Source organism: Phodopus roborovskii, unplaced genomic scaffold (assembly GCF_943737965.1).
Source record: "Phodopus roborovskii unplaced genomic scaffold, PHOROB, whole genome shotgun sequence".
Classification (NCBI taxonomy): Eukaryota; Metazoa; Chordata; class Mammalia; order Rodentia; family Cricetidae; genus Phodopus; species Phodopus roborovskii.
Window position 1 is genome coordinate 8,015,430 of NW_026126648.1, and position 27,917 is coordinate 8,043,346.

The following is a 27,917-nucleotide window of genomic DNA, read 5'->3' on the forward strand; positions in this document are numbered from 1 at the left end:
AAAGTGCAGATGTTAGGACATGAGCTTCTGGCTCTCTGTTAATCCACCCCGTTTTTCCTCACCACTTTCCTCCTTCTGCTAGAGGAATAGTAACCTTGACACCCAAGCTCTGTAGACTTGGTGTCCCTCATGGCCAGAGGTCACTGAGTATGTTCAGAAGCTGAGGTACAGACGTTGAAAGAAACTGAGCGGTGTTACTCTGTGAAGCAGCCACCTAAAACATGTTGCCTGCTTTTTTCTGTAAGGCCCATCATCTTCCAACAGTGATTACGAGAAGCCCAAATCATGCATTTCTCAAGGCTTCTTAGATATTTCTGGTTTATTAGCTGTAATTTGTATGTATGTGTATTATCCTCCTTGTTGCTATAATCCACACATTTTTAAAACCCACACATCATTAATTGAAATTATAAACTGTGCTTCCTACCTCCAGGCCAGCAGACAATAGGTATAGTCATGAGGAATGTAATTTCTAAAATTAGATTTACAACCTTGCCAACAATAGTGAGCAACACTTCTTTTAAAGGAAGGAAGCATTGTTTTACATTCTTATTACAAATGCTGGACATTATTGATACAGCTGGAATTCATCTTTTGAGCACCCCAGGGATCCGTCTCTCATCCCAGGGAGCCTGTAATTATTATTTGGTAATATTCTTTATTGAGCATGGAAGGGAGTTAAGATGCTCTGAGTATGTAATGGCCCTGGGTCTCTTGCTCTTGCTATGGACTTTTTGTTTATTGTTTTTGATTGGTTTCACAAGCTTAAGGTTGGACTTTTTTCTTTTTTCCTTAATTTCAAAGTATTATGTTTCCTTTTTCAACTCTTCTTTAGAAAATGTTCTGACATCTTAAAATTTAATTTGGTTTATCATTACTAATAATCTCAGAGAGCTCTATATACTTTTCAAATAATTTTGAGTTCTTCAGTATATTATTTTATGGTTATTAAGTTTGAATAAGTATCTATTATGTAGGATTATGAACTATTAATTGATTAATGTTTTGATTTTCATCTTTAGGTACCTTCTTATACACATGAGAGAAATTTATACTTTATAGAAATTTGCTAGACTAATATACAAGTGGATGTATAATAAACCTTGATTTTTCGTCATCTTATATTTGGTTATTATGTTTCCATTTTATTGAAAATAGGTTCTGTTCTCATACAGTGTATCCTGATTATAGTTTCCCCTCCCTCTACCCCTCCCAGCTCCCCCAGGCCCCAAATCCACTCCCCTTCTGTCTCTCATTAGAAGAGAACCGGCCCGTAAGGGATAACAACATCATACTGAAGTTCGCCAGGGCAACCCAACAGGAGGAAAAGAGTCCCAAGAGTAGGCCCAAGAGTCCGAGACCCACTCATTCTCAAGTTCAGGAGTCCTATAAAAACACTAAGCTAATGCCATAATATTTATGTAGAGGGCCGGGTGCAGACCCGTGTAGGCCCTGTGTTTGCTGCTTCGGTCTCTGTGAGCTCGCAGGAGCTCAGTGGAATTAGAGGGGCCTTGTTCTCCTGGTGTCCTCCGTCCCCCGCTGCCTCTTAAAGTCTTGCGGCCACCATGCGATTCCCTGAGCTCAGAGGGGAGGGATTTGTATCATCTTAGTAAGAACAGTAGAACCCTTTGCATGGTTTTTCTTACACAATAATTCTGGCAGATATTTTCATGACATCTTTAATTTAAAAGTGATATGTAAATTTCTCAAATAATACCCAGCAGATTATTGCCAATGTCTGCTGTGCCCGCATAGCAAGCAGAGCGCTTTACTTTAGTGATTGCAAAGTCAATCATTTGCTTCAGGAGAGCCTTTAAGTTCCCTTTTCAGTACCGATGCCGTGTTGACTTGGTTAAATTTATTAACAGTGAGCTATATTCGGTAAATGTAAGTGACACGAAGTAGTTCATAGGCAATAAAAAAAAAGAAGAATAATGTTATCTGTTTCCCACACTCCATCCTGTGTAGTTAATGAGCAGAGGGTGAGGCGCGTGTTGAAGCCGCAGGCTTTGTGTGTGTTACACAGGTGTGTACACTGTCCAGAAGAGGGGACGCTACCTCGGAAGCTACTAGACTGGCAGGTGCTCAGAACTCCCGTAAAGTCTTTCTCTTAGCTTCCAGCCATGGGTTCTAGTCTGCCTCTCCCATTGTTAATGGGATTGTTTTGTCAAATGGATGGATTCAGGAGTTTGTCAGACAGGAGAATAGTGAGTGGGGTATGGCTAGGTATAGCGGTAAGGCCCAGCATGAGGTGCGTGGAAAGAAGCGGACTCCAGCTGTGGAGCTCAGGCCGCTGCAAGCCTGGTAGGACGTGGATTGAAGCAGGAGTCTTTAGTCAAATTATATGGTGGTTTGGGGTTTGGCGCAGTATTCTCTAGACAGCTCAGAAGCAAAGTATTATTAAAGTAAAATAATAGTCACCTATGTCCTTCAAGAGGAAATCCTGTGGCGCCCTGAAGATTGAAGGAAAAAGGGTTGGTGGCCAAGAGAACGACTTCAATAAATCCAGCCGTTAGTCTTTTCAGCTTAGTTGTTAGCTCCTGCGTGGATAGAGTTGTTGTTGTTGTTCAGTGCTGTGTAACTCAAAATCTGCAGCAAACACTGGAAGTGTGGCTGCTTTGCATTTAGTCTGAGAACAAGTATGGAGAAATGATGACATATTCTGTGGCCCTCCAGGATGTCCGGTTCCTTCTGTTTATGGGTGCCGAAATATTTGTGTGTGGAATTTAAACTTTCAGCATTCTGTTCTTTCATTGTGTGAGCTTGGCTGCGTTTGGCTGTGTCCGTCCCTCGTGATCCTTCTTGTTCACTGTAAAACAGATGAGTGACCACTGGAATCCTTGGTCTTGGGGAAATTGGCAAATTTGGTCTTATTCCTAAACACCCGGAAAAAGAACTTGCATTTCTCTGCTTTATACTTTTGTTCTAAGTCATACTGTATTTTTGTATATACATTTAGAAATTTGTTTAGCATATATTTTGTACATTTGTATCACTATCTGACATTGTTTGGGGTTTTTAAAAAATAATGAATTCAATTTTATTTTATGTGCGTTGGTGTGAAAGTGCCAGATCCCCTGGAACTGGCGGTACAGAGAGTTGAACCTGGGTCCCCTAGAAGAGCAGACAGTGCTCTTAACTACTGAGCCATCTCTTTAGCCCCCATTGTTTAGGCTTTCATGTACTAATATGCTGAATTTTATAATTAATACATGTGTGTGGTTTTGTCTTTTGTTTTGTTTTTTCCAGAATACTATCATGGAGGCTTCTATTCAACTCCCCTCCTCCCTTTTCTCACCAAAGCAGAAGCGAGAAGTCAGAGCAACTGATGACTCGCTCTATAAACTTCAACTCATTGCATTCCGCAATGGAAAGCTTTTTCCGGCCACTGGGAATTCAACAATGTTGGCTGATGACGGCAAGCGGCGGACGGTAGTGACCCCTGTGATACTCACAAAAATAGGTGTGTGGCGGGCAGATGTTACCCAGCGGTGTGTGGCAGGCACCATGGCTTTGTCGGTTGAGCTTCCTTAAAAAAGGGCTTACTTTTGTCCTTTGTTGTTTTAACGGGTCACGAGTGAGAAAAGGCCTTGCAGAGTGCCCATTGGTGTATAAGCTGCCATCTGATCGTTTATGAAGTTTGTTTGAGGGACGCCGCTCTTTGCCATTTTCTCCAGATGGTGTGACCGTGGACACCCACCACATCCCTGTTAATGTGACACTGCGACGCATCGCGCACGGAGCAGATGCTGTTGCCGCGCAGTGGGACTTCGATCTGCTGAACGGACAAGGAGGCTGGAAGTCAGATGGGTGCTGTATACTCTACTCGGATGAGAACATCACCACCATTCAGTGCGGCTCCCTGGGCAACTACGCTGTGCTAATGGTGTGGCCGTTGTTAACTCGATGCATAAATACTAAATATTCTAATGCGTTTCTGTGCATAATTAAGCCCAAGCGAAGAATTTGCCTTTCTAACTTAACACAAATGGCTCTGTTTAATTATGGAAGAGGTGATACTGGATTTCAAGGGAGATTGAGTTACTACCAAGTGAAATGAACGAGACTCTGCTTGGTAGAGGATGCTCCCGTAACCCCTGCGTGGTATCAGCTAGGCTCTGACCCCCTTACAACACGGAGATACCAGCTAGGCTCTGACCTCCTTAAAACATGGAGATACCTTGGGTTTATGAGTTGAGCTTTGTCAGTTTAGGTCAGTCTGTTGGCCAAAGGGTGCACAGTGGGTAACAAGAGCTTTTCCTACTCCTGGCTTTCTGAGCACACACCCATAGTGCCGACCTGTTGAGTTGAGGAGGAGCAGGAGATGAATAGTAATGACTTTAGTTTGTCACTGCATGACCAGTATTGAAGCAGGGTCTTCTCTTGATTGACGGTCAGCCCCATTCTGCCCACTATTCAACGTTGTTGATGCCTGATTATTATGTCAGGTAACTTCTGTTAATATATGAGACGAGGTCTCTTAAAAACCGAGGTACTTGCTTTAGTCTTCTTACCCCTGAGCACACCGTGCTGAAATGAGCCACGTAGTACTGCTCGAACCTGCGGTTATTTTGCGGTTGTTACATGGTGCTAGCATCTTGGTTTTGTGTGTGTGTAGCAAACAGGAGTCACTTCAGCTCTGGGAGACATTGCCCCAAAATGGCCAAGGCTTCCCTGTTTTATTTAGCTCCAACTCCGAATCTGGTATCTAGGCAGTGTTTTACCCAAGTGTAAGTGATCTTGAAACATATACCTGATGAAATTTTTTCTTTAGTATGGCAGCATTTACCATTAGATTATAATAATAACCTTCCTCAATATTTGCTTTGTTTTCCTTTCTATTTTGTTTTAATGCCTTTCCTGGTCCATTGGCAGATGAGGCGGAGAAGTGGTAGGTTATTTTGCAGGTGATAGGATTGTCTTCTCAGTGACACCATGAATCTTTGCATGCAGCTATAAACAGTGAACTTGAACCATATCCAACATACCCGTCCTTCAACATGCATACTCTTGGGACATTTGATGGGTGGTGGAGTATGGGTCATTAGGACCAACCTCTTCTCCTTCTCCATCTTCTTCGCCTTCTCCTTCTTATTATTATTATTATAGTATTTACCCTTTCTGCTAGCTAATGATCCTCACAAGGTGCCTGGTTTCTGTGTAGTGACATCTCTCTGTTTTGTGACTGTTGATAAAAGCATCAGGGGCCTGTGAGCTGGCTCGGTGGATGCAGTGCTGGTTGCCCAGCCTGCGAGGCCATTCCTAGGACCCACACATGGCGGAATAAAGAACTGACTCCCTCAAGTTCTCCTCTGACCGCTACTTTTGTTAGGCCTTCAACAGTATATCATCCCTTCATTCCTCTCCCTCCCTTTAAAGCTTTCATATACCCCTTCTTGCTCGCTCTCTTTCAAATTCGTGACTCCTTTCCCCCTTATTATTACTGGTATATAACTACAACCTGTTCCTCATATGTATGTTTTAAAGGCTGGACATTCGGTATTAGATAACCAACCGATTGGTATATTGTTCTCTGGAGAAGGCTTTTTCTGCAGCTCTCCACATTTCTCAGTGTCCTGGGGTTTTTTTTTTTTTTGTTTGTTTGTTTGTTTTGCTTTTTATTTGTTTGGGTTTTTGTGTGTGTGGGGTTGACGCCCGATGAGTTTCCTCCCACTGCCACAGGGGGATATGTATATGTATTGGTGTCCTCCTTGTCCAGCTCACGTTTGGGCAGTCAGGGTGGTGATACGTCATGGTTGTCGCTTCTGACATACTAAGAGAGTCTCACAGCAAACTCCTCCTTCCTTTGGCTCCTAAACTCTCTCCACTCCACCTCCTCTTCCTCAGTGACCCCAGAGCCCTGGTAGCAAGTGTTGTGTGGTTGATGTGTCAGTGGAGACTTGGTCCCATAATTCTACATCTTGATTGGTTTTGGTTTAAACATATTTTTCCCCTCTCACATTTGAGAATAAAATAATCTGAAACTATGTAGTGTTTGAAGGAGAAACAATAGGCAATACAAGATTGTCTGAAATGTATATACTGCTAATCAGAAGTTGAGCAAAATAAATGAAACACAGAAATACTGCATTTTAATCCTCACCCTGATTCTGCACTATGTGAGACTTTTGTTTTTGTTGAATCTAATACGAGTTGAAAGTTTCTATTTTTGAACTTCCTAACTGTTCTTCTAAACTATTTAAATTAATATAATCCTTTTCTAGAAGGAATAAGCTATTCTTTTATCTTTTAGACTTTTAATCTTTTAAAAAAAATGTAAGACACGGTTTTTCAAAGCTGGAGGACTGCTAAGATCTTTCCCTCCTATTTTCAGAGTATCTTGTTTTATGAGATGTAACTGCCACCTAGAGGCAGAACATGGAAACACATCTTGGATTGCTGACAAACTTGTGGAAAATTCAGAGTTGCTTCTTCATCTTGCAGGCATGTAATGGAATTAAACCCACTTAAGGATGTAGGTGTTTCTCTGAGCATGTATTTAGCATGTATTAAGCCTTGGGTCCATTGTCCAGACTACAGCAGAAAATTAGACCTATTCTAGAGTAATTAACACCAGTTAGGATAGAGGTAATGCCTTTAAAATGGAAAAGTGTTGTCTTTGTTTTCTTCTAGACTTTGAGTCATAACTGTAATCCTGCCTTTCTTCCATGCTGTCTTCTTATATCCTCATAAAATCTAGATGTCCTTCTCCCTTGGGAGATAAGCCATGTGACGCCTCTTTATGATCCTTAGGTTGTTTCTGCTCGGTATCTAGCAGGATGAAAGCCTGCTTGGTTCTGGTCAGCCTGCTAAACTCAGCTATAGAGAAGCTGTCCAGAGCCCGAGGGGGGAAATCAGCAGAAGCTGGATCGCTGGATTGGGATCCGTCCCCGCGGGGTAGCCGGTGGGGTGAGGAGCATCCCAGGAGCACTGGGCAGTAGGGGACGTATGAGTAGACTCTGTGTGGAACCTTAATAGCTCATTCAGTAATAGTGAGGGTAGTGTGTTCAAGCCGCCTTGCTGTGCTTTTGTTACTATGTGTCATCTAGCTCATTGGTTCTCAACAGGTGTGTTGTGACCCTTTTGGGGTTATGACCCTTTCACAAGGGTCGCATAGCAAACATCCTGCATATCAGACCTCTACATTATGATGCACAACAGTAGCAAAACTACGTTGCAAAGTATTAGTGAAAATAATTTCAGGGTGGGGGTCACCACAACATGAGGAACTGTATTGAAGGGTCCCCGCGTTAGGAAGGGTGAGAACCACTGTTGTAAAGACGGGCTACTTCCTTGTCCCTCTTACAGTGCTTGCAGGCTTGTTTGTATGAAGTGTGTCTGGTGAAAGCAAACCAGTTCCAGTTAGTATGTAGGTGACCCGGAATGCCAGCAAGGTCTGTATGTGAGTATGCAGTGAGAACCCCCTCCCCAGCTGTAAGTTTTAAGTAACCACAGTTAATAGCTTCATGCGTGTTGAAGAGATTTGTATGTTCAGACAACATGAATATGTAGTACGGTTTTCACCCACTTTCACACATGCTTGCTTATATTATCCTAACGCATGCTTCCTGGATAGAGAGATGACTCAGTGGGTAAAGACTTTGCTGTGAAAGAATAAGGACCCATAGGCAAAGGCCAGATGTTATTGTGGTTGCCCTTAAGGACAGAACTGGGGAGACAGAGGGCCCATGGTGCTCCCAGTTCAGTGAGGACCCTGCGTTAGGCTGTAAGAGGGAAAGTGATCCGGGAAGACACTGGTACTGACCTGGACACACTGTGGTGCTGATGCATGCTAAGTAAGTGGAGCTGGAGCGCTGCCAGCCGATCTTCAGTCAACACGCAAGCACCAGGCACCTCCTGGTGTCTGTGGTACACGGCAGGTGTCATGGCCTCCCGTCCACAGGTCTGAAGCTAAGATAGGTTTGCTTTTGGAACGATGGTGAGAATCCAGGCAGTGTGTTCCAGAAGCACTGTTGGAGGGTTGTTTTGTTTGTTTTTTGTTTAGCTCTGAGGAATATCTCCTAGCCCTGCCCTAATTGCCTTGGATTTTCTCTGTTGAGTCTATTTCCAGCAGTTTGCTTATATAGTGTCACTTTTCACATTTCATGATGTCTCTGCAGGATAAATTTTTCGAAAATAAAAGTAATGATCATAAGGTTTAGCTCTTTTCGTGTTTTCATTAACTTTTACTACTGGGCAGAGGACATAAACCCTTGAGCTTGCATAGGTACTGTTTCCCTGTGTGATGAGCCTGCCTCTAACCATCACGGTTGCTACTCCAGCACCCACCCGGAAGCCCCATGTCTTTTTTTCTCCATCTCTGACATGGTGTGCCCTAGGTAAGAGGTGACTGGGCTCACAATCCACACTTGGCAAGCATGGTGTTGGCTTTGCGTGTCTGCTGTCTTCCCTGTCATTACGTTGGAGAGATTTCTCTCTGTGCGTAGCAGCAGTTTGTATATTTTAAAAGCCGTGTATCGTTCTATGCAAAGAAAATCCTGAAAACTGTCCGCTGCGTGATAATGAGCATTTGAGTGGAAGCTGATCTGACAATTCATGCTTGCTTTTGATTGGCTGCATCCTGGGGAGTGGAGGCCAGGATGCTAAACCATTCACATGCTCCCTGAGCTTCAGGATTAATGGCCCACAGTTGACCACATCACCGGTTCCGGTTTAGTCTGAGTTGTTGGGATGCCCCTCAGTTGCTCCTCGTCCTCCCTGACATCCATGATCCTTGGTGTCTTTGGCCTTTGCTGTGAATGTCTTCACTTGGTCTGTGCCGTGTGTTTCGGGGCTGTAGCTCTCATTTATTCTCTGGTGACTGAGATGTTGAGCCTCTAAGGATTCTTACAGACTGGTGAAGGCCAGGCCGAGCGGAGCTTGTTTCATGGGGATTCCTGAGGGGAAGCCTGAACACAGCTCTTCTTGCATGTCGGTTTTGCAGAGCCTTTCCAGACTTCCCTCTCCTGCTTCCCTTTGCGTTAACAGAATGCCTTGATGGTTTTGTGCCTGACCTCTTAGGGGTTTTTGTGGTCAGTGTTTTTTTTTTTTAAACATCCTGTTAAAGAAATCCTAGTCTATCGCAAGTTCATGAGGCTCGTCATACTTGCCTCCACCCACCCACCGCGCTTTTAATTTTTTCCCTTTTTTAATTAATTTTTTTTCATCTTTTGTTTCTTCAAGACATTCCAGTGTGATTTTACGAACACATTTAGTTTTCAGTATTCATCTAACACTAATTTTGAGTGTTGTATGAAGTAAAGGACCCCATCTTTTAAATAATCCTTTTTTCCTTAATGGGATTTTTAAACATTAGTTCTTAAAATGTTAAGTATTCTTTGGCCATGTATTTGAGCATCATGACTTTTTCCTTAAGGGAAATTTAAAGGCTTCCTAGAGATCATTGTCCGTTTTCCTTTCCTCCGACTTTCTTTGTCCTGTTCTGATTTCCGGTCCATTTTTAATTTGCTTTATCGGTAAGGTTTGAGTATACCTGCATCGTGACACATGGGGTCCAGAGCAGATCCTGAAACACGCAGGCAATTGCTGTCCCCATGGCTCTTATTCATGACATGATTATAATGAAAAGAAATCAAACCTGTTCCTGTTTCATATTTGGCCTTCTTGGCCTTGATTACCCCTGTGCTCTGCTAGGGGTGAATGGGGCTGTTCTGCTTTTCTACTTTTCTCTGTCTCTGTGGAGATCCTGCTTGGGTTCTGCTCCCCTCTGCAGGACAAAGCCTGACTGAGGTTACCATTAGTCTGTCATGTTGTGAGTGTCCCGTGTGGGTTTCTCCTGTGTCTCTAACAGTGTTACTAACAGGAATGATAGGTTCACCTTTTCTCCTCTTAGTGCTGGTTTTATATAATGTATTTAGCATGTTTTTATTTCATAGTCTTTATTGCTATATAATATGTAGTTCATAATAACCTCGGTCATAGATCTCTTTTGTTTGCTGACCTGTAGGCTTTTAATGTCCTACTAACCTAATCTTTTCATTGGTCTCTTCTTCTTATATTGTCTTATAGTGCTCAATCCAGCAAGCTGCTCCCTCTGCCTTCCCCTGAAATCCTGAAAATCTAAGGGTGATTTTTATGGTTTGGACGGTTCTGTGTTGAACAGTTAATAAGTACCTACAGGACACCATGCAGATGCTGAGGGATTTACTGTCTGCCCTCTGCACATTTTTCTAGGTCTGCAATCAACTGAAGTTTCTTTGCATTTGGGCAGGTCAGTCTACCTGTGGGAGCAGGATCCATCATGATGGAGCAGAGGTTCTGGCATTTGCTCTTCTTCAGTTTTCCCTGGAATGATTTGCGAGCAAAATTTGGTGCTTTGAGATTCTGTGCTACTGTCCTGCTTCTGTGACTGTGTATCAGGCTGTACCCAGGACTGTGGGTCACGTCTTCGCATACCCTTCTGCAGTCTATCCCCACGTCCTGTGAGATGATGGTGTCTCTCTGTGTCGTGGGAGATGACGACCCCAGTTCATTGAAGACCCTGAGGGTTTATCCTCAGCTCTTAACTTCTCTGCTGCTGTGGCTGCGTCTCCCTCTCACTAGATGAGTTTCTTGAGGACATGCTCTGTAGACCCATATTGTGGGCCCCTTACTAGGGCATGCTGTGGAGTCATGGGTGAGTCCTCTGTTTGTTTCCCTCCGAGTACCGAGTTCACCCTGAGTCCTCCGAGGTATACACACTTGACAGCTAAACTTCTTTGGATCTAATCCTCACAATACTAAATGTCTACACGACTCAGTTTTGTGACCTATAAAATGGAGCTAATCATTTACCAGCCTCAGCACTGCTCCAGGTAAAGTGCTGAATGGTTGGTGTCTGGGTTTTGCTGTCTCAAGTGGCTTGCTGCCGTTGATGGCTGAGTTTTGCCTCATACGGGGCTTGTTGTAGTTGGAGCTTCAGCAAGCACAGTCAGGCTCTGCTCTGTCCTCCACCCTCCGCACCACGTGGCTATGACCTGTAAGCACAGGAGCCTCCTTGTGCACAATGTTTGGCCTGTTCCTGTTTTGGGAACTTGAATTCAATGTCTGATGGTTTTGCTGTCCTGGAGACATTGCCATCTACCTTGTTGTCTGAGCTGGTGACTGTGAGGGTGTTAAGTGCTGAAAGGCATCAGGGAGGGTGGAGTCTGTATTTTCCTGCAGTCACGTCCTGTGGGGTCCTGCTCACAGTGGAGTAAGAACATGGTTCAGCGTTGAATGTGACCCCTGGACTCAGTGGGTTATTCTTTTAAAAGGATAGAAACATGGGGAGGAGCTGTGTTGGCGGAGACTGGGGGAGTTGGTTTAAGGGAGTAGGGCGTGGAGAAGATGAAGATGCATTGTGTACATGTTTGGACTTTTCAAAGAGTAAATTTGAAAAGTACAGCACAGATAAGTGTCCTCCCAAGGTCTGCCTGCTGCAGGTCGGGTTAGCAGCTTGTACAACTCTAGATGGAGGAACTGGTGAAGGGCGTGTGGTGCCGGGGAGGATACTGGGTGACTGAGGACCTCTGTAAAGGATATTAGAATCCTCATCTCCCGTTTGTGTTCAAGCCCACATTAGGCAAACACCTTCATCTACTGAGTGCTTCTCCTATGATAGGCTTACCTTGCCACAGGCCCGACAGAGGACCAAGTGTTTAGGGGCTGAAACCATTAGTCAGAGTGAACTTTTTCCTCTTTGTAAGTGGATTTATCGTAGGTGTTCTGGTCAGTGTTTCAGAAAGCTGGCTAATGTGGTATTAATAGAAGAGTCACTAAAATCTTATGGGATACCGTTGTGTGTTCATTCTGTTAGTTACCAAAGATTATAGTATGTGAAGTCTGTGTTACGGTTTTAAGCATGGAGATGAGACTCAGGTTCTGGCTGAATGAACAGCATGCCCTTATGATAGGAACATAGATGGCGTGGTGTTTTTAATGACAAATGGCTTCCTTAGGTGTATGTATTTTTTGAACACTGGGTTCTATGTTGATGTGGTTTGGCGGTTATGGAACTTTTAGGGAGTTGAGCTTTGGGGGGGGGAGGAAATACATCACTGGGGTAGGCATTGAGCATTTATATCCTCACCTCACTTCCTACCATTCTTTCCTCTGCTTCCTGTGTGTAGAAGAAATGTGATCTGCCAGATTCCTCTCTTATGCCCATGTCATGCTTCCCCAGCCATGATTGACTCTTACCCTTTGAAACTGTGAGCCCAAATAAACTTTCTTAAACAATAAATAAATAAAATAAAGAATAAAAAGCTTGGCAAGGGACATTAGCCCTTGAATCCTTGAGTAGAACACAGAGATGTCAGGTCCAGAGGTTTTGGCATGATTCAGTCATTCAGGAAAGTTCTAGTAACTAAATGTCCATAACAGTCCATGAACTGTTTTTGTCCCCTCAGGATCTGACAGGATCAGAGCTGTACACTCCAGCGGCCAGTCTCCTGCATCCTGTGATTTATACTACTGCCATCATCCTCCTACTGTGTCTCTTAGCTGTCATCGTCAGTTACGTGTACCACCACAGGTAAGGGAGTGCCCCTGACCATTATCGATCTGCACACTTGGATCATTTCACATTGCTCTGTGGTACCTACCAGAGGTGCCCTTACAAATTCAGGATGCATACCAGACTGCACCACACCAAGTCTTCATTCATGCCCATCCGGGATGTGCAGGGTCATGACCTGAGACTCCAGAGCTAATTTCAGCCCTGAGGAATTTTTTCATTTGCCCTCTGCTCTGTTAAGGACATTTTCCCCTTTCCACTTTGCCAGGGGGGTTCCTGGAAGAGAAGATGGGGGTATGTGTTGGAGGCTGGGGTAGTTGTCAAAGGAGCGAGGCCTGAAGGAGAATGGTCTTCATCTGTAGGGGTCTGTGCAGAGGTATATCTAGGCAGTAGACTGTCTGTACTTGTATTTTACAGCTTTCTCAATGTCCTGATATCTTTAAAGATGGCACTTTTAAGAAAGTGGATGACATTTTAGCAGAAGATTTGGTTTCTGTTCATTGGAGACACAGCTATGGAAACTTACTTTCTGATTGGAAGTAATGAGCTAAAAGGGTTTGTGGAGTGGGAAACTCACTGTACGAAAGATTCTGCTAGGACGTATTTTCCTATTTAAGTTGGACATGTATGGCATTTCTTGACATTTGCTTTGGAAACAAAAGGTGATTTTGATGTATTTTAAAAAAAGAAAGAAAGACTTCAGCACTTTATTACAAAAGACCAGGAGGAAAGGCATTGGGCATTTAGGTCTTGTGTGCTATGATCCTTTGTCAGGACCAGAACCCTTCGGCACACTGCAGACAGCTCCACAGAGCCAATGTGTCACCCAGACGTCTAAGAAGGTAGACATCATTAGTGACAGTTGTCCATGTTCTTCTCACGATGGAGAATTTGTATAGCTTTAGTGAGTGCTGTGAACCCGTAAAATGTCTTTGTAACACGTAAAGCTAGATGTTAAGAAACAGTGGTAGGTTAAGGGTCCCCCAAATTGTTGGTGTGTACGTATAGTCATCACACATGTCCGGTAAGTAAGGTTTTAAAATTGGAAGCATTTAAATGTCGCCTTTCGTGCAGCTGGACTTAACCTGGGGGTGCCCGTCAGAGCCCTGCTACGGTGTCAGTCACAGTGCTCACATCCCTCTCTCCCCCGACAGTTTGATCCGCATCAGTCGCAAGAGCTGGCACATGCTGGTGAACGTGTGCTTCCACGTTTTCTTGACCTGCGTGGTCTTCGTGGGAGGAATAACCCAGACCAGAAATGCCAGCGTCTGTCAAGCAGTAAGTCCAACTTGAAAGGTTTTAAGATGGAAAAAAAATATATTATAATAATAGAAAAATAACTGTGTTTCGTTCACTGCAAAACAGAAAACTTGTTTCTCCGGAGTCTTCCCTTTGCCCGCAGCCCAGCCTAACGCCTGCTCACGAAGCGGTCTAGCAGTGTTTTTAAAGTTTTGAGTACCTCTTCTCAGCCTAACAATGACTAGCTCTAAAAGCTTGTTTCTGTTCTTGACAATTGCCTGTTATCTTCTGTCAAGCCCTTTGCAGTGCTTAAAGGTTCATATAAATGTTTATGAAGTCCCTCTGCGTAAAAGATAAATGGCATTTTTTTTTTCTGATAGTAGATTTTAAATCACTTAATCCACTAATGAAAACAAGAGGAAATTGGGCAAAATTAAAAAACCACAACAATAATAAAACCATGAGGTTTGGGAAATGTAAAGAATTATTACCTGTGCCCTTCAGATGTAACATTGCTAACTTATTCTCCTCCACGTAAGAGTAGGACAGGGTGTAGTTTTAACTCCTTATTTGTACATTGCTTACCTAAGAAAAAGAAGCCTGATACAATAAGGAGGAGTTAGACTGTGTGGACTTCGATCTCAGTTCTACCGTTTGTTGCCTGTGTTGGAGGGGACCAGTTTGTTGACCTGTCTTGAAATTGTGACATAAAACATAGCGTGTGAGCTCTGTCTCTAGCACCTAGTACACATGCATCTTGTCTGGGGACTTCCTGCTTCGTGTGACTCTTGAGTGTCCCCCTGTGCCCTTCAATAGCTGCTCCCATGCCCGCATTCCTCCAACAGCTAGCCGTTTCCCGTCCTGCTTCACTGCCTTTCACTACTGGGGTGTACAACATCCAGTGTCCTTAAAGTTTTATGTTGTTGACTATGACATAATTTCCTTCTTTATTAGGATGGAGTAATATTCCACGTTAAGGCCTCTGTGTATTTATTATAAATAGGCATCGTTTCTACTCCTTGGCTGTTGTAAAGCTACAGTGAACATAGAATATAAATATCAGTTTGAAATCCTGATTCCCATAGTCAGTGTGTGTGTCTCTTTCATTTCCAAACTGCGATTTGCAGTGGTAATTGAATAGTTGGGTAATGTGATTGCACATGTTTAAAAAAATAATAACTGGATTCCAGGAGTTCCGCTTCGTGTTTAGCTGTGGGTGTCTGCTTCTGCTTCCATCAGCTACTAGATGAAAGTTCTATGATGGCACGTAAGGTAGTCATCAATCTCATTATAGGGGAAGGACAATTACCTCTTCACTATAGCTTAGATTCTTAGTTGGGATCCTGGAATCCAGTTGTAGAGAGGCAGGAGGGATGAGCAAAGAGGTCAAGACCAGGCTGGGGAAACTCACAGAAACAGCTGACCTGAACAAGAGGGAGCTAATGGACCCCAGTCAGACAGCTAGTGAACCAGCATAGGACTGAACCAAGCCTCCTGTTCTTGGGTGTCAGTTAAGAGGCCTGGGCAGTGGAACCAGTATTTATCCCTAATGCTCAAATGGACTTTGGGAGTCCATTTGCCATGGAGGGATACTCTCTCAGCCTAGATACACAGGGGAAGGCCTACCCCAAATGATGTGACAGACTTTGATGATCCCTCCTGGAAGGCCTCACCCTTTCTGGGGAGTAGATTGGGGATGGGATGGAGGATGGGAGGGAGAGGGAACTGGGATTGATATGTAAAATAAGATCATTTGTAAATTAAATAAAAAATTTTTAAAAAGCCAAGTAATTCACACATATATTACTAGAAATGACATGAAAGTTTAGAAAAGACTAAGCATGACTTTAACCTACAGCCCTCTCCTGCCAACATGCAGACATGATGTCTTGGTTATAAGAGGCATAGCAGCTCACAGTTTAATGCTAGCACTTGGGAGGCAGACTCTGTGTTTTCAAGGCCAGCCCCCCCCCCCAGGAATCCATGACCAAGGCATTTAATACGAGGCTCACTGCACCATGACAGAGTGGGCAGCTATGCAGGCATGGCACTGGGGATGAGTGGGTTAGGTCTCGGGGAGGACATATGTCCACAGACATCAGCTCAAGCTGGACTAGAAGGGTTCCTGGTGGTTAGATAAAAGCCAGCGTTCCTCAGGGACTTGAGAAACAGCTACCTGGCTGCTAAAAGGAATCATGTCCCTTGTCTCTGGCAGAAGGGACACATGACCCTTCAACGACATACACCTGTGGTGGCGTATCCAAGCCAATGCTGGTCTCCAGACCCCCTCACTCCTTACCCACAAGCCCCTGTTTACTTCCCCCGGGGTATTTCAGTTTGTTCACCCCATATGTAATGGCAAGCCCCCCCCCACGCCACACCTTTACTATTATTGTCCCTTCGCTCACAGATAGCGCGGGCCATGTCCAGACTTCTTTTGTTGCTCTCCGCTCTCACACAGAGCACTTCCATCTAGCCCATAGCTATGAGGGTCCCAGCATCCTGTGTGCCCTGTTGGTTCCGCTGTGAGTAGACACATCCTATGAGGCTTTACCTTCGGAAGTGAAAGGTTTGCAAACCGTGGAGCCCGCAGCTTCATGCTTAGGTTTAACGACCTCGCTCATGTGGGGATGAGTCCGCGCATGGGCATGCATATTCATGTAGCGTTAGATTCAGTAGCAGAAACCTGGAAGCAACTGAATGAATGCCTGCCACGGACACTGAGAAGCCTGGGCATGTAGAGAATGGTGAAGAGCGCGGCCGGCGAGGCTTAGAGGGAAAAGGGCTGTGAAATCACATTCACGCCGAGAGCTCCTTTTCTTAAGGTAAAGATGACTAATGTAATCCACTTTCAACAAAGATTTGCAGGAAAGTGAAGGAGTAAGGGTAGATGGTGATAGTTATCTGGAACGGGGGCTGTTGTCAGGGTCTGAGTTTTATCTGGCTAGTGAACTGTCGGGTGATTATTACCCAGTGAACAAATTTATTAACAGACAGGGGCCGTGATCGGCCCAGTCATGTTGTGCTGTGGCCTGTTGGTGGGTGCTGGTAAGAATTGCAGAGAGCACTCCGTGACTGAGTTCCGATGCTAGCAGGCTTGTACTAACTTCTCAGCAAGTGTTAGCTAGCGCTCCTGGCTGTGTGGTGTGTTCCCGTCAGCCCTTCCTCTGCCCTTAAATGCGTACTTCCAGATAATAAGTCTTGGATCAGCACAGTACACAGACAGACGGCAGCTTCTTTGTCCCTGCTCCTCGCCCATTCTTGTCACGGCTTCTGGCTTATGTTGAAGGTTCATCAGTAACGGTTTTAGAGATACTGTCCCTCATCGCCCCTGTCAGAGCTGGCTACAGTCCCACAGTGCCTAATCACTCTTCCTTTCTCTGGACTCTAAGCTGTCGCTGGATCGCGGGATTCTTAACTTCTAGCTAGATGAGAGTTGTATCAGTTTGGTTCTTCCACGTTTATCTAGAAACCAGCCCGGCATCTGACCCATAGTAGATGCTCTGCAGTTACAAAAAAGAAAAGGAGAAGAAGCCATCACCGCTGCCTGTGTTTGCAGATAGAAACCGAGCCCCAGGCCTTGCCGAGCATAGTTCCTGTTAGAACCCACAGCAAATGTCTTCAATTTCAGCCCAAAATGCTCCTTGGTTTCCTGACAGACATGTTAATTTATTCATTAAGGAAATGGATAGGAAGGGACCATTGTAAAGATTCCCAAAGGATGTTGTATAGCCTCTCTACAATGAAAAGGAGAGCGGCGGCATGGATTTCCCAGGACCTCAGAACAACGCTCCAGCGAAAGGGTTATAAAGGAGTTTTTCAGTGTGTAGCAGACGCAGCAGCATTGTTGGGGTGTTCATGACTCGAGGCTCCTTGCTTTACACTTCCATTGTAACAGGACTCAGTTGTTGGATCTGGGAGCTGTTGTGTGGCGTGCAGAATTGTGGGTGAGAATTCCAGGTCCTGGTCAGTGTAGGCAGTCATTCTATGCCCGCCTCATCCAACGGTTGTACTAGTCTCTCAGCCTAGTTGAGGCTTCTGTATTTCTCCTGTAAGCCATGTCTCAGGCTGGCTAAACTAGCATGGTCCTTACACGCTTTCAACCCTGCTAGGCATGCTAGGTAGTTGGGATGCAGAAGGAGATGGGTCTCTGAGTTCAAGGCCATAGATTGGTCTACAGCGTGAGTTCCAGGCCAGCACAGTGAGACCCTGTCTCTGTATAAACAGAGTTTCAACACCAGATGCCTGAACTGAGAGCGTGGCTGCTCGGAGGTGTGGTTGACGAGGTTTTTGTTGTAGGTATGAAGGAAAAGTCCAGAGGAGAGAAAAGAAAGTAGTGTGTTGAACATGACCAGCAGACTGTCCTTGGCCAGGGGAGGAGAGGAGAGGAGAGGGGAGGGGACAGGAGAGGAGAGGAGAAGAAGAGGAAGAAGAGAGAGCTAGGGGAAGACAAGCCGCCGGGAGCTGGAGAACTTTAGGGTAGAGACAGGCAGGGGTGGTTGTGATGCCGAGAAAGCCTGGGGCCAGCAAGTGCTTTAGTATGTTAAAGGCATCCTCCCATTTAGCAGCCAGTTTCCTGTAGTCCTGGCAGTATCAAAGCGGACCAGGCACCCAATCACTGAGCCCTAATGCGGTCACTTGTAGGTGCCATCGTTTTGCACAGGCACGTCATTAGTGCAGCTCCAGCTCACTCTTCAGGAGTCAGTAGACCCACAGTGGGGTGGTACTCACATTCTGCTCCACAGTGATGTGTAGGGAGTGTTAGGGAGGGCCAGCTGCCGGCTCCCTACATCAGTTCCTGTTTTCTGCTGCCTTTTACTGTTGTGTGGAAGGAGCCAGAGGAGCGGAGTTGGGAGGTAGAAGGGGCCTGGCCAGGGTTGGGGGGAATCTGGTTCCATCCAGTTCACCATGTACCACTGAGCAATTGCCTGGTTGTTCATTTTCTGCCTTTGGTTTTCTTGGCTATTATTAAGGGATTTGCTGGACCTTGTGTGGTCGTTGTACTGTTCTGTGATTTAATCTACAAATAGAGTGCCAGCTGCCCTTCTCCGGCGTCCTTTTCGATCTGCTATCTGGGGAATTGCTGAGCTGGCATGGGAGAGCCAGAAGGGAAAATCTAATCAGACAACAGGAAGCGCTGTCTACTCACAACGGTGTCTTTAGCTTTTCTATTAACCCTAGGGGATTCTCTTTGCCTATCATGTAAGTGTGTAGACTGAATTGCGTAGAATTAACGTGGTGCCCCAAATCACTAGTGGTGCTCCTCTACTGCTGAACGGTTTGATCTGATCCCCCCGCTTCCATGACTGAGCTCTGTCTGCTAAGGGCTTGGGCCTGTAGACTATCAGAGTGTGAAGAGCCTTTGGCTTGCCGGAGACTTTTGTCCTGCATGGTGGTGATCTCATGGTGATGCCAGGAGCGTGAAGTCAAATAAATTTCAGAAGTGTATTTGTGGGCATGTGACTCTCACTTACTACTGGAAGCTGTTGTTTTCCCTCTCCCCTCTTCCCTCCCTCCCTCCCCCTCCCTCTCTCCCTCCCTCCCTTCCTTCTTCCCGCCCTCCCTCCCTCTCCCTGCCTCCCTCTCTCCCCCCTCCCTCTCTTATTTCCTTCCTCCCTCCCCCCTCCCTCTCTCCCTTTCTCCCTCCCTCCCTTCCTCCCTCCCTTCCTTCCTTCCATTTTGGTTCTTCAAGACAGGATTTCTCTGTGTAGCTTTTTGGAGCCTGGCCTGGAATTCCCTCCGTAGACCAGGCTGTCCTCAAACTCACAAAGATCTACCTGCCTCTGCCTCCTGCGTACTGGGATTAAAGGTGCTCACCACCATCACCCAGCCAGCCTGTTCACATATTCATCATACGGGTGATTTCTTTCTTTTTTTTTTTTTTTTGCTTTGTTTTGTTTTTTGGTACAGTTGTGTCTACTACAGTTTATTTTACAGTGATTTAGTTTAAAAAAATAAGTTAAGTATTTCAGAGTATATATTACCATATAATTAACATATAAGTGGGATTTGCTCCTTTTAGGTAAGATTTAATTATGTTTATGCATGTGTGTCTGTGTCAGGTATGTGCACATGAGCGCTGATGCCCGCAGAGACCAGAGTCTTTGGATCCCCTAGAACTGGAGTTACAGGCAGTTGTGCTGGGAACAGAACCTGGTTCCTCTGTGAGAGCAGTGTACTCTCTTAATCCGTGTACCATCTTCCAGCCCTGAGCTCATACCTATAGACAGTATGATAATGATTGTCCTTTCTCCCCTAACCCCCATTGTCCATGTGTGTGCGTGTGTGTGCATGTGTGTGTGTGTGTGTGCGCGCACACACACGTACGTGTGCATGTATCCCCTCTGTGTAGTTCACTTTTTACTTTATTATTGAGGTAGGGTCTCTCTCAGAGCCTGAAGCTTGCTGATGTATCTACTTCTTCTAACTAGCTTGCTTATTCTAGGCATCCCCTATTTCCTGAGTGCTGGGGTCAAAGGGGGCTGCCATGGCTACCCAGCTTTCCTTTGGGTTCTAGGGATCTGAACTCTGGTCCTCAAACTTGCACAACAGAGTGTTCCTCTCTGCTCCAAGGTAGCTTTCTTCAATAATGATATATTATTAATGACACTTATTAAGTCGTTTATATGCCCCGTGGATTACTTATTTCTACACTGTTTAGAAATTTTCCAGGCTATGATTTATTCGGAGGTGTGACCACCAGGTTGTATTTTATGAACTGCCCGTGTATTGGATGGAAAGGAGCCTCTGTCCTGGTTCTCAGTTCTGTTTTCCTGGTTCTTGTCAATTGATGGTTTGTCATGTGACTGTCGGAACGTCTCTGTTTTCATGATTGTTTTAGTGGAAGGTATTCTGAAGAGTGAACACGTTCTTGGAAATTTGTAGAAGCTATAGAAAACAGTGGCTAACTCTTTAGGTTTCCTCCTTGGAAAAAGTGTCTGCCTTGCCCCGTCTTGAAACAGTTATAATTTACTGTATTTAACAGTTCTGATGGGAACCAGGGGCTATTTCTGGCCTTCGGAGCTCTCCACGACTCCTGACTTTTCTGGTTGAGCTAAGCAGGATCGGCTGACCTCGCACTTGCAGTCTGTAAGCTTTATTCTGGTCAGGGCCATTTGGACCTCTGTGACACTGGGCTTTTACTACAGACTGGCCATTCTTCTTTTGCTGCTGACCCGGGTTTTGGCAGTGTCAGCTTGAGTTTTGTGAGGGTTGGAGAGTTAAACCCTCTAGTGCGGTTTTTCTGGATGCTTTTCACTTCTAGGACTTCATCTATAACAGTTTCGTAGGGGAGAAGTACTGATGCGGGATTCGGTCCTCAGCACTACGGAAACGCATGTGCGGCGATGTACTCTGGGAACCCGGGAGGGTGAGGGGGTTGTAGGCGTTCAGAGCCGTCCCCTCCACTACGTAGCAACATTGAAGTTAGCCTGAGCAGCTTAACATCCTGTCTCCACAATAAGCAAAGAAGCAAGAACAACCATAGGAAAAGCAGGCTGCCCATGATATGCCATGGTTCTACATCTAGCACTTTGGAAGAGGGGGTAGAGGATTGCTGCAAGCTCAGGACCAGTCTGGGTTACATAGTGGGCTACAGGCCACCCTGGGTTACAGATCCAGTCTTAGTCTTACCTTCTACCCCCATCCATAAAAGAAAACAAGATTATTCTAGATTGTATCTTTGCTCTGGTGATATAGAGTGCTTTTCTTCAAAAAAAAAAAAAAAAAAATCCACAATCATCATCATCATCATCATCATCTAGAATTTGATCTCCTGCCAGAGGTGATGCGACAGGCCATGTGATCAGCACGTTTTCTGTCATCACTGGCGAATGAGTGTCATATACTGCGCTGCATTACACCGGCAGGCCCCTACGGTGCCCTTGGTTGTGGGTCCACTCAGTCTCCAGTGCTGTCTGTTGCGGAAGCCCCAGCTCTCAGTCAGAGCCCGGGTGTCTTCTTCTAGAGCATATCATGTTCCTGTTGTGTCCCAGTTACCTTTGTCCTCTCTGTTCCTTTTGTCAAGGACAGAAGTTGAGCTAACTGATAAATTGTATTATTGTTATCACTAAGGGGTCAGTTCCAATATACCTCCGTATGCTTTTTAACCAGACTTGAGCAAACGTTTCTTCTTCTACTTTTCCTATGTTGTCCAATCTTCCTTGTAGGTTGGGATCGTTCTTCACTATTCTACCCTTGCCACGGTATTGTGGGTCGGAGTCACTGCTAGAAACATCTATAAACAAGTCACCAAGAAAGCCAAGAGATGCCAGGACCCTGATGAGCTGCCTGCTCCACCACGGCCGATGCTCAGGTATCGCACGTGTAGTGTTTGCTTACGTTGCAGCATGGTCACGGTTTAAAACGACAAGAAAGCATTGGTGTGGATGTCAGAGGTGAAGGGAAGGACTTGTACGTTGGGATGACTGGCAGTGGGTGTTGTCACCATCTGCGTCTCCATTGTGGGTCACGTGCAGCGCAGGAAGGCGGGATTAGATCTATTGTCAGCTTTATAGAGTGTTGGTTTTTATTTTGTTTTTTGTTTTTTTTTTTGTTTTTGTTTTTTTGAGGTCATATGTCATTGATCTTAATCTCAAGAACTAATTTATTCTCCGTACAGAAGACAAAATGAGTTTTGGGTTATCTATCCTTCCTGCCCGTTATGATAACAAAGAATTAGGAATGGATCGATTGTGCTAGATGAGTCAAATTACCAGTGCTGAGTGGGTTCACAGAGGACCTGGTGTGCGCGTGGCTGATGGGAGCCCCTGCCCTTGAGCATGCAGAACTGGCTGTGGGCTGAGGAATGTCTGTTGTGGCCCCGTGAATGTGCGGACTCCCACATACAGAAGGGATCCACTTGTGCTGGAGGAGGGCCTATGCTGAGCCACAGGCATGAACCTGGCTTTGGGGTTAAGGGGTTGGCAGAGGTGCAATCAAATGGAGAAATGGAAAGAGACAGCTATGAAGTGTAGGCTGCTGAGCTTAGGGTCTGTGGCCTGGAGGAGCAGGGAATTCAGGGGACAGGTGTTTGCCGGAGCCTTTGAGGTTAATTTCTCTGAGGAGTCTATTTTTATTAACGTCATATAGAAGTCAGTTGTAGATGGACGTTTCTGCCCTGCCCCATCCCACAGCCACTTAGTCCCAAATAAACACACAGCGGCTTATATTAACTATAAACTGTTTGGCCAATGGCTCAGCCTTCTTATTGTCTAGCTCTCTTTTAATTATTAACGCATTTCTATTACTCTTATGTATCTCCACATGGTCTTGGCTTGCTGGAGAAGGCCCAGGCGTCCTGCCTTCCCAGCTGCTACATGACTCCACCTCCTACTCTTCTCTATCCCTGTTTGGATTTCCTGGTTGGCTAAATCCTGCCTGTCCATTAGCCAAAACAGCTTTATTCATCAACCAGTAGGAAAAACATATATTCACACACAGTACATGGAAGGACATCCCCCTCAGTCCATGGAGAGACCTAATAAATGATTTGAGTCCATCGTGGGGAACTAGTGCATTTGTTAGATTCACCTACATCAGCATGGTCGACTCGGCCAAAAAAGAAGGCAGAAGGTAGTTCAGGGGAAGACAGAAGATGGAGAAACTTGAAGGTGTGTATAAACAGAGCATACAAAACAGTGAAGACGATCCAGGGCTGGTAACAGGACATTGCGGGAGGGGTCAGGAGGAAAAGCAAACGTAAAAGGAAGCCTGATTACAAGTAAAGCCAATGGGAATTCGTGTGGGAAGAAGAGAGGAGCCACATTTCTTGGCATTCGTTTTACTTGAAAAGTGGAAGGCATAGTTGTAGACTTCCGGGGCAGCTCGTGACAAGCAAAACTGACATCACATTTAAGGTATTTGTAGCTGAGTATGATGAAGATATACTCAGCAGAAGTGTTTCAGACACGGTTTTAGGTGGATCACTCACGGTTTGGAGCAGCTTTTCTGGAAAGGCTGGCTGTCCTGGGTGGTGTATAACAGGACAGAAAAGCCTTTTTAGGGGGTCGGAGAACTAAGAGCTGTCCTGTCTCAGAGCTAAGCTTTCCTAGGCGGGGTTATCATTGCCTTGTCTGCCATAGTTTATTGAAAAAAATCCATTTATGATTAGGTTTCTATGTTTGAGTGTGCATGTCAGTGTGTGTAGAGGCCAGAGATCTTTACATGCCATCCTCAAGAATAAGGCTAGACTCACGGCCAGCATACCCAGGGATCCCCATCTCAACAGCATGGGAATTAGACACATGTGCCACCATGGCCAGCTTTTCCATCGGTGGCAGGGATCAAACTCAGGCCCTCGAACTCGGCAGACAGACCATTTCCCAACTGAGCTGGCTTTCCACCTTCCCTCAGTTCTAATTTCCAACTGTGTCTGCTCCGTGGGGAAAGAGACTGGGTTTTTATACTCCGGAAGCTGCTGAGGTCCTGACACCCTCCCTACCCTCAGTTCACAGTAGAAGTCTTAGTTGAGCATGAACCAGACTCTAAATCATCACCATATTTTTTTATGTGTGTGGATCTTAAGGCTTACACTTTCGGTTCCCAACAGAACTTAATGGAAGCCGCTTCCTTTGAATCCTCTATCAGCTAAAGCCTTTACTTAGACCCTGGCGTTCTTCCTCGTGGCCACAGGGTGGCAGCAGCCGACCAGCTTTCCTCCGAGCAGAGCCTTTCTGAAAAAGAAACAAGAAAACAAAAAAAAAATCATGACAGAACACACATGCGTGCACGCGCCCCCCCCCCCCACACACACACACAAACTGGGAGTCATTTAAAAAGCAGCAATTGCTGAAAGTTGCCTCAGGCTGTTACTGGAGTGTGAGTAATTCATCTCCACACTGTGAAGTGTCTAGATGTTGTAGTACGCCTATCTGCCGTATAGACGGTAATGAGCCGCTGTCCCTCCTAGGTTCTACCTGATTGGCGGCGGGATCCCCATCATAGTGTGCGGCATCACCGCAGCGGCGAACATCAAGAACTACGGCGGACGGCCCGGGGCACCCTAGTGAGTACCTGCATCCCCTGTACCCCTGCCTGATCTCACTGCTTCTTGAGCAGTTGTTTGTAGACGACTTCACGGGTGATGGCAAGCGCTGCTGAGTGCTTTGTTTAAAATACAGAGAGTCTAAACATGTTCCCCACGTTCTCTCCTAGTTGCTGGATGGCCTGGGAACCGTCCTTGGGAGCCTTCTATGGACCTGCCAGTTTTATTACTTTCGTAAACTGTATGTACTTCCTAAGCATATTTATTCAGTTGAAAAGACACCCTGAGCGCAAGTATGAGCTCAAGGAGCCCACAGAAGAGCAGCAGAGATTGGCAGCCAACGAGAATGGTGAAGTAAATCACCAGGACTCCGTGTCTTTGTCTCTCATCTCTACATCCACGTTGGAGAATGAGCACAGTTTCCAGTCCCAACTTCTGGGGGCCAGCCTCACTTTGCTTTTGTTTGTCGCCTTGTGGATGTTTGGGGCCATGGCTGTTTCTCTCTATTACCCTCTGGACTTGCTCTTTAGCTTCCTTTTCGGAGCCACTTGTCTAAGTTTCAGTGCATTCATCGTGGTCCACCATTGCGTGAACAGGGAGGACGTACGGCTTGCGTGGGTTATGATGTGCTGTGCAGGGCGGAGCTCGTACTCCGTGCAAGTCAATGTCCAGCCCCCCAGCTCGAGCGGGACTAATGGAGAGGCGCCAAAGTGCACCAATAGCAGCGCCGAGTCATCTTCGTGCACAAACAAAAGCGCGTCCAGCTTCAAAAACTCTTCCCAGGGCTGCAAGCTGACAAACCTGCAGGCTGCTGCAGCGCAGCGCCACAGCAATGCCTTACCCGTGAGTGCCACACCCCAGCTTGATAACAGTCTGACAGAGCACTCGGTGGATAACGATATTAAAATGCACGTGGCTCCTTTAGACGTGCAGTTTCGAACAAACGTGCACCCGAACCGCCATCATAAAAACCGAAGTAAAGGACACCGGGCCAGCAGACTCACGGTGCTGCGAGAGTATGCCTACGATGTCCCGACGAGCGTGGAAGGAAGCATGCAGAATGGCTTACCTAAAAGCCGGCCAGGAAACAATGAAGGACACTCGAGGAGTCGGAGAGCTTATTTAGCCTATAGAGAGAGACAGTACAACCCACCCCAACAGGATAGCAGTGATGCTTGTAGCACACTTCCCAAGAGTAGCCGGAATGTTGAAAAGCCCGTGTCAGCTAGTAGTAAGAAAGATGCACCACGGAAGCCAACTGCGGCCGACCTTGAAAGTCAGCAGAAATCTTATGGGCTGAACCTAGCGGTTCAGAATGGACCAGTTAAAAGCAATGGGCAGGAAGGACCCTTGCTAGCTACTGATAGTACTGGTAATGTTAGGACTGGATTATGGAAACACGAAACGACTGTGTAGCATTGTTCCACACAGACGTTGATACAAACTGTGATACTCACATTCCTTTAAGCTATGAACCCTCAAACAAACTGTTTACAGATACCTTAGGGATTCACAACAGTTCCAAATATACTTGTGAGTTTTGGGATTTACTTATTTTATATTCCTAAATTGTTACCCCCTCCCCAAGAATTTAAAAATCCTTTAAAAAAAAAAAAAAAAAAAAAAACCAAAACATTGTTTTACTTGTCAAAGCACCAGTAAGATATTTTGAAAGTTGAAAATATAATTTCTTACAATTTGTTATATCTACTTAACATTTCAGGCTTGTATTTAATGAAATAAATAGGAGTTTGTTTTTGTGCCAGTGGCTTATTTTTACATTATAAAAAGCATTCTAGGAGCTGGTAAAGTGGCCCCATGGGTTAAAGGTGCTTGCCTTCCAGTCTGCTGGTTTGTGAGCTGTAAACCTAGCGCCCATAGGGTAGAAGGAGAAAACTCTAATAAGTGGTTCCCTAGCCTCCATGTGTCTACACACACACACAATAAATGGAATACATTTTATAGGCATTTTTAGCTCTATTTTAATAAAGTTTGTTTAGTGATGCCTTTTCAGGGTGAATCATGCATAAATAAATTATGAGATTTACTGTTGGCTTAACTGTACTGATTATAACATCTATATCAAGGGATTTCTGAGTTGATGTTTCATAAACACAGTTTTAAAGGTTACAAGGGTTTAAAAGACTCACAGAATAGATTTTAAGAACGGGAATACTGAGTAATCCGGTGTGTAAGTGACATAAATTTGCCGTAGCACTTTTATCCTATTGATATTATTTTCCCACAGCTCCTCGATGGTTTATGTGAGGTAAACTGTCCTTTACCTTCCCTTCCTTTCCCTCCTTCTCTCTTAAGGGTCTCATGTATCTCAGGCTGACTTCCAAGTTGCTGAGGCTCACCTTGAACTACTCTCTCTGCTCCTCCCAGTTGCCAAAATAGCAGATATATACCCCAGGTCCAGTTGATGTAGTGCAGAGGACCGGACTCGGGGCTTCGTGCACGCTGGGCAAGTATTATACCAACTCAGTGGCATGCATGTAATTGAGTTAACTTTCTTAGTGGCTGTTTTTGATGTGTCTGAGGGGTCCTGCACGCTCATGTCCCGGGCTCACATTCACTCTGGAGTCACCTAGATTGGCCCAGTGTTAACCTATGCTTTGTGCTTAACTGAAAGTGTTCTTTGCTCCATGCTAAAATAGTGGCCTATCTGATACAGAAATAGCATTAGTTGTCAGTGCTCTGTGGGCCTTAACCATTCAGGCGCCCAGTCTTACCAGATCTCTATCCTGTGGAATACAGTGCTAAGAGGAAGAAAAAAAAAAAATCACCTTAGCAATCAAAATCTCAAGGTTTGAATCCAATCAGACTCAGTAGCACATGTTCAAGAACTACTAAAAGAGGCAAGCAGCTTACCTTAAAGGTCTGACTCAGGTGCTCACTCACTCCCTGTGGGCTTCCTCGGCTGCCTTCCAGACCAACCATTCTGTGCTGTGCTAGTCTATTCTTCATATCCCTGCCGTGTTGCCGGAGAAACAACGGGTTTTGGGTTGCATTAATAAAACAGACACTTCCGTTTAAGCCTTCGTTGCATGTGATGTGAGCTCTTGAGCAGCCAGTAGGTTGCTGGGTGTGTACTCTTGTCTATTTTTCAGTCAACTGTTGGAAACCTGAAGTAGCCAAAGAGTCGAGTGAACGGTTCTGTTGTTGTTTCCCTGATAACCCTCAGTGTGTGAGCTC

The 27,917-nt window shown here is 45.3% G+C and overlaps 1 protein-coding gene across 1 annotated transcript in view; it reads left to right on the forward strand.

The window, feature by feature from the left end:
* Positions 1-26,484, forward strand: part of Adgra3 (adhesion G protein-coupled receptor A3) — a 99,717-nt gene extending 73,233 nt beyond the window's left edge. The window contains exons 13-19 of the mRNA XM_051174108.1: positions 3,250-3,463; positions 3,678-3,886; positions 12,390-12,514; positions 13,651-13,774; positions 21,904-22,049; positions 24,645-24,740; positions 24,890-26,484. Of these exons, the coding sequence (XP_051030065.1) occupies positions 3,250-3,463; positions 3,678-3,886; positions 12,390-12,514; positions 13,651-13,774; positions 21,904-22,049; positions 24,645-24,740; positions 24,890-26,135 (2,160 nt within the window). The 3' untranslated portion in view covers positions 26,136-26,484. The remainder of the gene's footprint in view (positions 1-3,249; positions 3,464-3,677; positions 3,887-12,389; positions 12,515-13,650; positions 13,775-21,903; positions 22,050-24,644; positions 24,741-24,889) is intronic.
* Positions 26,485-27,917: the final 1,433 nt, after the last annotated feature.